Genomic DNA, 12072 nt, shown 5'->3' with positions numbered 1-12072 from the left:
CCCCACAAGTGACCCCATTTTGGAAACTGGACCCCCAAGGAACTTATCTAGATGCCTAGTGAGCACTTTAAACCCTCAGGTGCTTCACAAATTGATCCGTAAAAATGAAAAAGTACTTTTTTTTCACAAAAAATTTATTTTCGCCTCAATTTTTTCATTTTCACATGGGCAATAGGATAAAATGGATCCTAAAATTTGTTCAGCAATTTCTCCCGAGTACGCCGATACCTCATATGTGGGGGTAAACCACTGTTTGGGCACACGGCAGGGCTCGGAAGGGAAGGCGCGCCTTTTAACTTTTTGAATGGAAAATTAGCTCCAATTGTTAGCGGACACCATGTCGCATTTGGAGAGCCCCTGTGTGCCTATGCAATGGAGCTCCCCCACAAGTGACCCCATTTTGGAAACTAGACCCCCCAAGGAACTTATCTAGATGCATACTGAGCACTTTAAACCCCCAGGTGCTTCACAGAAGTTTATAATGCAGAGCCATGAAAATAAAAAATAATTTTTCTTTTCTCAAAAATGATTTTTTAGCCTGGAATTTCCTATTTTGCCAATGGTAATAGGAGAAATTGGACCACAAATGTTGTTGTCCAGTTTGTCCTGAGTATGCAGATACCCCATATGTGGGGGTAAACCACTGTTTGGGCGCACGGCAGGGCTCAGAAGGGAAGGCACGCCATTTGGCTTTTTAAATGGAAAATTATCTCCAATCATTAGCGGACACCATGTCGCGTTTGGAGAGCCCCTGTGTGCCTAAACATTGGAGATCCCCCACAAATTACCCCATTTTGGAAACTAGACCCCCAAAGGAACTAATCTAGATGTGTAGTGAGCACTTTGAACCCTCAAGTGCTTCACAGAAGTTTATAACGCAGAGCCATGAAAATAAAAAAAAAAAATTATTTTCTCAAAAATGAATTTTAGCCCGCAATTTTTTATTTTCCCAAGGGTAACAGGAGAAATTTGACCCCAAAAGTTGTTGTCCAGTTTCTCCTGAGTACGCTGATACCCCATATGTGGGGGTAAACCACTGTTTAGGCACATGCTGGGGCTCGGAAGTGAAGTAGTGACGTTTTGAAATGCAGACTTTGATGGAATGCTCTGTGAGCGTCACGTTGCGTTTGCAGAGCCCCTGATGTGGCTAAACAGTAGAAACCCCCCACAAGTGACCCCATTTTGGAAACTAGACCCCGAAAGGAACTTATCTAGATGTGAGGTGAGCACTTTGAACCCCCAAGTGCTTCACAGAAGTTCATAACACAGAGCAGTGAAAATAATAAATACGTTTTCTTTCCTCAAAAATAATTTTTTAGCCCAGAATTTTTTATTTTCCCAAGGGTTACAGGAGAAATTGGACCACAAAAGTTGTTGTCCAGTTTCTCCTGAGTACGCTGATGCCCCATGTGTGGGGGTAAACCACTGTTTGGGCACACGTGGGGGCTCAGAAGGGAAGTAGTGACTTTTGAAATGCAGACTTTGATGGAATGGTCTGCGGGCGTCACGTTGCGTTTGCAGAGCCCCTGGTGTGCCTAAACAGTAGAAACCCCCCACAAGTGACCCCATTTTGGAAACTAGACCCCCAAGGAACTTATCTAGATATGTGGTGAGCACTTTGAACCCCCAAGTGCTTCACAGACGTTTACAACGCAGAGCCGTGAAAATAAAAAATCATTTTTCTTTCCTCAAAAATGATGTTTTAGCAAGCAATTTTTTATTTTCTCAAGGGTAACAGGAGAAATTGGACCCCAGTAATTGTTGCGCAGTTTGTCCTGAGTATGCTGGTACCCCATATGTGGGGGTAAACCACTGTTTGGGCACACGTCGGGGTTCGGAAGTGAGGGAGCACCATTTGAATTTTTGAATACAAGATTGGCTGGAATCAATGGTGGCGCCATGTTGCGTTTGGAGACCCCCTGAAGTGCCTAAACAGTGGAAACCCCTCAATTCTACCTCCAACACACCCCTAACCCTTATCCCAACTGTAGCCGTAACCCTAATCACAACCCTAACCCCAACACACCCCTAACCACAACCCTAACCCCAACACACCCCTAACCCTAACCACAACCCTAATTCCAACCCAACTCTAAGGCTATGTGCCAACGTTGCGGATTCGTATGAGATTTTTCAGCATCATTTTTTAAAAATCCGCGGGTAAAAGGCACTGCGTTTTACCTGTGGATTTACCGTGGATTTCCAGTGTTTTTTGTGCGGATTTCACCTGTGGATTCCTATTGAGGAACAGGTGTAAAACGCTGCGGAATCCGCACAAAGAATTGGCATGCTGCGGAAAATACAACGCAGCGTTCCCGCGCGGTATTTTCTGCACCATGGGCACAGCGGATTTGGTTTTCCATATGTTTACATGGTACTGTAAACCTGATGGAACACTGCTGCGGATCCGCAGCGGCCAATCCGCACCGTGTGCACATAGCCTAATTCTAAAGGTATGTGCACACGCTGCGGAAAACGCTGCGGATCCGCAGCAGTTTCCCATGAGTTTACAGTTCAATGTGAACCTATGGGAACCAAAAATCGCTGTACACATGCTGCGGAAAAACTGCACGGAAACGCAGCGGTTTACATTCCGCAGCATGTCACTTCTTTCTGCGGATTCCGCAGCGGTTTTACAACTGCTCCAATAGAAAATCGCAGTTGTAAAACCGCAGTGAAATGCGCAGAAAAACCGCGGTAAATCCACGATAAATCGGCAGCGGTTTAGCACTGTGGATTTTTCAAATCCGCTGCGGAAAAATCCGCATAGGACCAGAATACGTGTGCACATACCGAAACCCTAACCCTACCCCTAACCCTACCCCTAACCCTAACCCTACCCCTAACCCTAACCCTAGCCCTAACCCTAGTTCTTACCCCAACCTTAGTGGAAAAAAAAAAAATTCTTTATTTTTTTTATTGTCCCTATCTATGGGGGTGACAAAGGGGGGGGGTCATTTACTATTTTTCTTATTTTGATCACTGAGATAGGTTATATCTCAGTGATCAAAATTCACTCTGGAACGAATCTGCCGGCCGGCAGATTCGGCGGGCGCACTGCACATGCGCCCGCCATTTTGGAAGATGGCGGCGCCCAGGAAAGAAGACGGACGGACCTCGGGCGGCCAGGTAAGTATAAGGGGGGGGAGATCAGGGCACGGGGGGGGCGTCGGAGCACGGGGGGGTGGATCGGATCATGGGGGGGGGGTGGATCGGAACACGGGAGGGAGGATTGGAGCACGGGGAAGGATTGGAGCACGGGGTGAGGGATCGCTGTGCGGGGGGGGTGGATCGGAGCACGGGGGGGTCGCTGTGTGCGGGGGGGGGGATCGGAGTGCGGGGGGGTTTGATTGCAGCACAGGGGGTGTGATTGGTGCACGGGGAAGCGGACAGGAGGACGGGGGAGCGGAGCACAGGACGGAGGGGAGCGGACCACAGATCGGGGGGCTGGGGGGGCGATCGGAGGGGTGGGGTGGGTGCACATAAGTGTTTCCAGCCATGGCCGATGATATTGCAGCATCGGCCATGGCTGGATTGTAATATTTCACCAGTTTTTTAGGTGAAATATTACAAATCGCTCTGATTGGCAGTTTCACTTTCAACAGCCAATCAGAGCGATCGTAGCCACGAGGGGGTGAAGCCACCCCCCCTGGGCTAAACTACCACTCCCCCTGTCCCTGCAGATCGGGTGAAATGGGAGTTAACCCTTTCATCCGGCCTGCAGGGACGCGATCTTTCCATGACGCATATGCTGCGTCATGGGTCGGAATGGCACCGACTTTCATGACGCAGCGTATGCGTCAAAGGTCGGGAAGGGGTTAATTATTTACTTACAATGAAGGAGCAGCAGATGAATACTCCCATCAGCCGCTCCTGCTCTCGCTGTTATTAGTGGCAGCAGGCGTCGGATGATGGGATCTCTCTCTCTCTCTCTCTCTCTCTCTCGTGTTACACAGTACAAATCGCTACAGCGCACAAGCGACAACATGGCGATAGGCGTCCACGCCCCTAAGACCTATGTCATCACTCTGCCCACACCCCTTCATTGGCTGAAAAAAATGGCGCCAAGCGCGTCATACGAAACGCGACTTTGGCGCGAAAGTCGCGTACCGCATGGCCGACCCCCCACAGGGGTCGGGTCGGGTTTCATGAAACGATCCGTTTCGCTCAACCCTAATTATGACTGCTCCGCTCTGATGACTGAGTACCCGTGAGCGGTGACCAGATCCAGCTCAAACTACACCTCCACCTATGTTATTAGGATCTTTAAGGCTACGTTCACACTAGCGTTATGATAGTTTGCGTCGGGCGACGCAGCGGCGATGCATGGGTCATGCACCCCTATATTTAACATGGGGGACGCATGCGTTTTTGTTTGTTGCGTTGTGCGACGCATGCGTCTTTTTTGCCGCAAGCGTCGGACCAAGAAAATGCAACAAGTTGCATTTTTCTTGCGTCCAAATTTTGGCAAAAAACAACGCATGCGTCGCAAAACGCAGCGTTTTTGCGTGCGTTTTGGTGCGTTTTTGCGTGTGTTGTGCGTTGCGTCGCCGACGCAGCGGCGCACAACGCTAATGTGAACGTAGCCTTAGTGCTGTTAGTTCCATCTGTTCCTGGGGAAAAAAAATAATCGAAACATCAATATTGCCGTTTTCAGTCATCTCACATCTCTAAAAAAAAGAAAAAAAAAAGTAATGAAAACATATGTACTCGAATTGATATCAAACACATCAACGGAAAAACAAATATACATACACAAGTTTGTCATCGCCCTAATTGTACTGACCTGGGTATCAGGTAACCAGGTGATCTTTACCAGACAATGACTGCCAGCCATAAAAACAAACACTAACAACACCATAGAGGAACTAATATTGCATTCCAGGGAGGGGCGCCATTTACATTTTCGCCTCAGTTACAACCAAAGCCAGAATCAATGATGCAACCTGTCAGTGTCTCATTGCAATCACCAACAAAATGGCTCCGTGCTGTGACCCTAAACCTCATTCTCCATTATCTTTACCAAGAAAGGGACGAATCACGTCACCCAAGGAGCAGACTCCGCCCACATTTACTGCAGTCATAAAGCACGCTAGCTGTACACTAGGTCTTCGTGTCAGAAGCAGCTCCCCCTAGTGTATAAAAGCTGAAAATGTCAAAACTTCTCATCAGCTTCATATTTTATACCATAGAAATTACATTAAAGCATTAAAACTTTACAATTGTTTTCCTTTATTATTATTATTATTATTATACATTCATTAGAGATAACCCTCATTCATGTCCTTTATTAGGAATATACTGGGGGAGGAAGGGTTCTTCTGCTTGGAAACCTCACATATGAGCCAAAGCACCCAATGTAGCACAGATCACAAATCCACAAACTGCATGGGCAGTTCATTCATTCATTCATATTCATTCATCCGACTGGCCGCTACGTAATTCGACAATTCCCCTGCAAACATCCGATTGGCCACATCTTCCCCCACCAATCTCAGCGGTTTGCCGAGGATGCCAGACATTACCCCATAGCAATAGGTGGATCATGCGGGACAGCAGCTGCAATGTTTTATAAACAATCCCTTGAAATGAAGAGAGGAGGAGGCCAAGAATAAAGTCTGTGATATAAATGCGCTGTATCATACAAGACACCCAGATCCCAGCCTGCTATGTACCAAGATGGGGGACCAGTGACAGAGTAAGTAGGCCTGAGTTCATGCCTGGCAGCTCAGATGTAGCACACAGGCCCACCTGAAAGGCTCGGCGGCACAGCTACACTCACACAAATCTCAACTGTACGCTGAGTAAAGAAAAATACGGAGGGTGCATTTACACTGGCCGATGACTGCCAATCAGCCGACGAGTGAGCAAAAGACTCATCTACTAGGCTGCCGTCACACTAGCAGTATTTGGTCAGTATTTTATATCAGTATTTGTAGCCAAAACCAGGAGTGGAACAAATAGAGGAAAAGTATAATAGAAACACATGCACCACTTCTGTATATATCACCCACTCCTGGTTTTGGCTACAAATACTGATGTAAAATACTGACCAAATACTGCTAGTGTGACGGCAGCCTAAGGTGAAAGGATTGTTAGGCTTAAACATCATCGTTCTCGGCAGCACATCGACATGACAGTCCGTCCACACACATCTTTCTGTGCACGTGGGAAGGGCGGGCAGCCTGTGTAAACGGCTAATAAAGGACCACTGATCCGCAGCCACCGGTAAGCTCCAGTGCAAAGGACGGGCCCACCCTAGCTGGCAGCTGTTGGTGAGGGTCGCCGATTGGCACAGGAGGACCCTTTTATTAAGAAAATTAAGTAGCTGGAAATGGTAAATACAGAGCAATGTCCTGCCCATTGCCGGTGTGCAGGGGCATGTGCACACATGGCAGTATTGGGAAGGCGGCAGCTACAGGCAGGGACAGAAGTTTGTAATGCCACACTGCTACCGCCCCACTAATGGCAGCATGGGGGAGACACACAGAGAGGCAGGAGGGGCAGAAGAAGCAGGGCAGGGGCAGAAGAAGCAGGGGAGGGGCAGAAGAAGCAGGGCAGGGGCAGAAGAAGCAGGGCAGAAGAAGCAGGGCAGGGGCAGAAGAAGCAGGGCAGAAGAAGCAGGGGAGGGGCAGAAGAAGCAGGGCAGGGGCAGGAGAAGCAGGGCAGGGGCAGAAGAAGCAGGGCAGGGGCAGAAGAAGCAGGGCAGAAGAAGCAGGGCAGGGGCAGGAGAAGCAGGGGAGGGGCAGGAGAAGCAGGGGAGGGGCAGGAGAAGCAGGGCAGGGGCAGGAGAAGCAGGGCAGGGGCAGAAGAAGCAGGGCAGGGGCAGAAGAAGCAGGGCAGGGGCAGAAGAAGCAGGGCAGGGGCAGAAGAAGCAGGGCAGGGGCAGAAGAAGCAGGGCAGGGGCAGAAGAAGCAGGGCAGGGGCAGAAGAAGCAGGGCAGAAGAAGCAGGGGAGGGGCAGAAGAAGCAGGGCAGGGGCAGAAGAAGCAGGGCAGAAGAAGCAGGGCAGAAGAAGCAGGGCAGGGGCAGGAGAAGCAGGGGAGGGGCAGGAGAAGCAGGGGAGGGGCAGGAGAAGCAGGGCAGGGGCAGAAGAAGCAGGGGAGGGGCAGAAGAAGCAGGGCAGGGGCAGAAGAAGCAGGGCAGGGGCAGAAGAAGCAGGGGAGGGGCAGAAGAAGCAGGGCAGGGGCAGAAGAAGCAGGGCAGAAGAAGCAGGGCAGGGGCAGGAGAAGCAGGGGAGGGGCAGGAGAAGCAGGGGAGGGGCAGGAGAAGCAGGGCAGGGGCAGAAGAAGCAGGGCAGGGGCAGAAGAAGCAGGGCAGGGGCAGAAGAAGCAGGGCAGAAGAAGCAGGGCAGGGGCAGAAGAAGCAGGGCAGGGGCAGAAGAAGCAGGGCAGAAGAAGCAGGGGAGGGGCAGAAGAAGCAGGGCAGGGGCAGAAGAAGCAGGGCAGAAGAAGCAGGGCAGAAGAAGCAGGGCAGGGGCAGGAGAAGCAGGGGAGGGGCAGGAGAAGCAGGGGAGGGGCAGAAGAAGCAGGGCAGGGGCAGAAGAAGCAGGGCAGGGGCAGAAGAAGCAGGGCAGGGGCAGAAGAAGCAGGGCAGAAGAAGCAGGGGAGGGGCAGAAGAAGCAGGGCAGGGGCAGAAGAAGCAGGGCAGGGGCAGAAGAAGCAGGGCAGAAGAAGCAGGGCAGGGGCAGAAGAAGCAGGGCAGGGGCAGAAGAAGCAGGGCAGGGGCAGAAGAAGCAGGGGAGGGGCAGAAGAAGCAGGGCAGGGGCAGAAGAAGCAGGACAGGGGCAGAAGAAGCAGGGCAGGGGCAGAAGAAGCAGGACAGGGGCAGAAGAAGCAGGGCAGAAGAAGCAGGGCAGGGGCAGAAGAAGCAGGGCAGGGGCAGAAGAAGCAGGGCAGAAGAAGCAGGGGAGGGGCAGAAGAAGCAGGGCAGGGGCAGAAGAAGCAGGGCAGAAGAAGCAGGGCAGAAGAAGCAGGGCAGGGGCAGGAGAAGCAGGGGAGGGGCAGGAGAAGCAGGGGAGGGGCAGGAGAAGCAGGGGAGGGGCAGAAGAAGCAGGGCAGGGGCAGAAGAAGCAGGGCAGGGGCAGAAGAAGCAGGGGAGGGGCAGAAGAAGCAGGGCAGGGGCAGAAGAAGCAGGGCAGAAGAAGCAGGGCAGGGGCAGGAGAAGCAGGGGAGGGGCAGGAGAAGCAGGGCAGGGGCAGAAGAAGCAGGGCAGGGGCAGAAGAAGCAGGGGAGGGGCAGAAGAAGCAGGGCAGGGGCAGAAGAAGCAGGGCAGGGGCAGAAGAAGCAGGGGAGGGGCAGAAGAAGCAGGGCAGGGGCAGAAGAAGCAGGGCAGAAGAAGCAGGGCAGGGGCAGGAGAAGCAGGGGAGGGGCAGGAGAAGCAGGGGAGGGGCAGGAGAAGCAGGGCAGGGGCAGAAGAAGCAGGGCAGGGGCAGAAGAAGCAGGGCAGGGGCAGAAGAAGCAGGGCAGGGGCAGAAGAAGCAGGGCAGAAGAAGCAGGGCAGGGGCAGAAGAAGCAGGGCAGGGGCAGAAGAAGCAGGGCAGAAGAAGCAGGGGAGGGGCAGAAGAAGCAGGGCAGGGGCAGAAGAAGCAGGGCAGAAGAAGCAGGGCAGAAGAAGCAGGGCAGGGGCAGGAGAAGCAGGGGAGGGGCAGGAGAAGCAGGGGAGGGGCAGGAGAAGCAGGGCAGGGGCAGAAGAAGCAGGGCAGGGGCAGAAGAAGCAGGGCAGGGGCAGAAGAAGCAGGGCAGAAGAAGCAGGGGAGGGGCAGAAGAAGCAGGGCAGGGGCAGAAGAAGCAGGGCAGGGGCAGAAGAAGCAGGGCAGGGGCAGAAGAAGCAGGGCAGAAGAAGCAGGGCAGGGGCAGAAGAAGCAGGGCAGGGGCAGAAGAAGCAGGGCAGAAGAAGCAGGGGAGGGGCAGAAGAAGCAGGGCAGGGGCAGAAGAAGCAGGGCAGAAGAAGCAGGGGAGGGGCAGAAGAAGCAGGGCAGGGGCAGAAGAAGCAGGACAGGGGCAGAAGAAGCAGGGCAGGGGCAGAAGAAGCAGGGCAGAAGAAGCAGGGCAGGGGCAGAAGAAGCAGGGCAGGGGCAGAAGAAGCAGGGCAGGGGCAGAAGAAGCAGGGCAGAAGAAGCAGGGGAGGGGCAGAAGAAGCAGGGCAGGGGCAGAAGAAGCAGGGCAGAAGAAGCAGGGCAGGGGCAGAAGAAGCAGGGCAGGGGCAGAAGAAGCAGGGCAGAAGAAGCAGGGGAGGGGCAGAAGAAGCAGGGCAGGGGCAGAAGAAGCAGGGCAGGGGCAGAAGAAGCAGGGCAGAAGAAGCAGGGGAGGGGCAGAAGAAGCAGGGCAGGGGCAGAAGAAGCAGGGCAGGGGCAGAAGAAGCAGGGCAGAAGAAGCAGGGGAGGGGCAGAAGAAGCAGGGCAGGGGCAGAAGAAGCAGGGCAGGGGCAGGAGAGGCAGGACAGGGGCAGAAGAAGCAGGGCAGAAGAAGCAGGGGAGGGGCAGAAGAAGCAGGGCAGGGGCAGAAGAAGCAGGGCAGGGGCAGAAGAAGCAGGGCAGAAGAAGCAGGGGAGGGGCAGAAGAAGCAGGGCAGGGGCAGGAAAGGCAAGGCAGGGGCAGGAGAGGCAGGACAGGGGCAGAAGAAGCAGGGCAGGGGCAGAAGAAGCAGGGCAGGGGCAGAAGAAACAGGACAGGGGCAGAAGAAGCAGGGCAGGGGCAGAAGAAGCAGGGCAGGGGCAGAAGAAGCAGGGGCAGGAGAAGCAGGGCAGGGGCAGAAGAAGCAGGGCAGGGGCAGAAGAAGCAGGGGCAGGAGAAGCAGGGCAGGGGCAGAAGAAGCAGGAAAGGCAAGGCAGGGGAATGAGAGACAGAGGCAGGGGTAGGGGCAGGAAAGGTGGGGCAGTAGAGCCAGGGGCAAGAGAGGCAGGGGCAGGAAAGGCAGAGGCAGGGGCAGGAAAGGGAGGGGGGGCAGGAGAGGCAGGTCACCTGTAGGACAGCAGTAGCCCACACTGTGCACATCCACCTGTATGGATGCAGACAAAAGACGTGTCAAACAGCCAGTACCTTGTGCCAAAGTCAGCAGCAGCAGCACAACGTCCATCTTCACAGCTGAGACCCGCGACGTCCGAATATTCCATTGGGGAGGGTCAGCCATGAAGCCCCTCAGTGACCACCTCTGGGAACAATGATTTAGGGCGTGTCAGTGTGGGGACTGGAGGCGGCAGATGCGCGATGCCGGGGGCACGCAGGATTGTACTGCGCCCTCCTCATACAGGGGCATGGAGAGACAAAAGAGGGCGGGGAGCGGGCGGAGCGAGAGGAGAGGACGGATGAGGGAGCCGGCAGAGCGAGAGGACGGGCGGGGGGAGCGAGAGGACAGGACGGACGAGGGAGCTGGGGGAGCGAGAGGACAGGACGGACGGGGGAGCGAGAGGACGAGCGGGGGGAGTGAGAGGACAGGACGGACGAGGGAACAGGGGAAGCGAGAGTACTGGATGGACAAGGGAACAGGGGAAGCGAGAGTACAGGATGGACAAGGGAGCAGGGGGAGTGAGAGGACAGGACGGACGGGGGAGCGAGAGGACAGGACGGATGGGGGATCGAGGCGAGAGGACAGGACAGACGGGGGAGCTGGGGGAGCGAGAGGACAGGACGGACGGGGGAGCGAGAGGACGGGCGGGGGGAGTGAGAGGACAGGACGGACGAGGGAACAGGGGAAGCGAGAGTACAGGATGGACAAGGGAGCAGGGGGAGCGAGAGGACAGGACAGACGGGAGAGCAAGAGGACAGGACGGACGAGGGAACAGGGGAAGCGAGAGTACAGGATGGACAAGGGAGCAGGGGGAGTGAGAGGACAGGACGGACGAGGTACCGTACAGGGGAAGCGAGAGTACAGGATGGACAAGGGAGCAGGGGGAGTGAGAGGACAGGACGGACGAGGGAGCTGGGGGAGCGAGAGGACAGGACGGATGGGGGATCGAGGCGAGAGGACAGGACAGACGGGGGAGCTGGGGGAGCGAGAGGACAGGATGGACGAGGAGCGAGAGGACAGGACGGACGGGGGAGCGAGAGGACAGGACGGACGGGGGAGCGAGAGGACAGGACGGACGAGGGAGCGAGAGGACAGGACGGACGGGAGAGCGAGAGGACAGGACGGATGAGTGAGCGAGAGGACAGGACGGACGAGGGAGCGGGGGGAGCAAGAGGACAGGACGGACGAGGGAGCGGGGGGAGCAAGAGGACAGGACGGACGAGGGAGTGAGAGGACAGGATGGACAAGGGAGCAGGGGGAGCGAGAGGACAGGACGGACGGGGGAGCTAGGGGAGCGAGAGGACAGGATGGACGGGGGAGCGAGAGGACAGGACGGACGAGGGAACAGGGGGAGCAAGAGGACAGGACAGACAAGAGAGTGAGAGGACAGGACGGACAAGGGAGCAGGGGGAGCGAGAGGACAGGACAGATGGGGGAGCAAGAGGACAGGACGGACAGGGGAGCGAGAGGACAGGACGGGCGAGAGGAGCGAGAGGACAGGACGGGCGAGGGGAGTGAGAGGACGGACGGGAAAGCAAGAGGACAGGACGGACGAGGGAACAGGGGGAGCAAGAGGACAGGACGGATGAGGGAGTGAGAGGACAGGATGGACAAGGGAGCAGGGGGAGCATGAGGACAGGACGGATGGGGGAGCTGAGGGAGCGAGAGGACAGGACGAACGGGGGAGCGAGAGGACAGGACGGACGAGGGAGCGAGAGGACAGGACGGATGGGGGAGCTGGGGGAGTGAGAGGACAGGACGGATGAGAGAGCAAGAGGACCGAACGGACAAGGGAGCAGGGGGAGTGAGAGGACAGAACGAATGGGGGAGCGAGAGGAAAGGACTGGGGGGGGGGGGAGCGAGAGAACAGGACGGACAAGGGAGTGGGGGGAGCGAGAGGACTGGACGGACGGGGGAGTGACAGGACAGGACGGACAGGGGAGTGGGGGGAGCGAGAGGACAGGACGGACGGGGGAGCGAGAGGACTGGACGGACGGGGGAGCGAGAGGACTGGACGGACGGGGGAGCGAGAGGACTGGACGGACGGGGGAGTGAGAGGACTGGAC

General features: G+C 55.7%; 1 protein-coding gene across 1 annotated transcript in view; it reads right to left on the bottom strand.

Moving 5' to 3' along the window:
- The window catches only part of TMEM132A (transmembrane protein 132A), a 286572-nt gene extending 276309 nt beyond the window's left edge, over nucleotides 1-10263 (bottom strand). Inside the window, exon 1 of the mRNA XM_069752992.1 lies at nucleotides 10039-10263. Within this exon, the coding sequence (XP_069609093.1) occupies nucleotides 10039-10129 (91 nt within the window). The 5' untranslated portion in view covers nucleotides 10130-10263. The remainder of the gene's footprint in view (nucleotides 1-10038) is intronic.
- Nucleotides 10264-12072: the final 1809 nt, after the last annotated feature.

Source organism: Ranitomeya imitator, chromosome 2 (genome assembly GCF_032444005.1).
Source record: "Ranitomeya imitator isolate aRanImi1 chromosome 2, aRanImi1.pri, whole genome shotgun sequence".
Lineage (NCBI taxonomy): Eukaryota > Metazoa > Chordata > Amphibia > Anura > Dendrobatidae > Ranitomeya > Ranitomeya imitator.
This window is presented reverse-complemented; position numbering and strand designations above follow the sequence as displayed.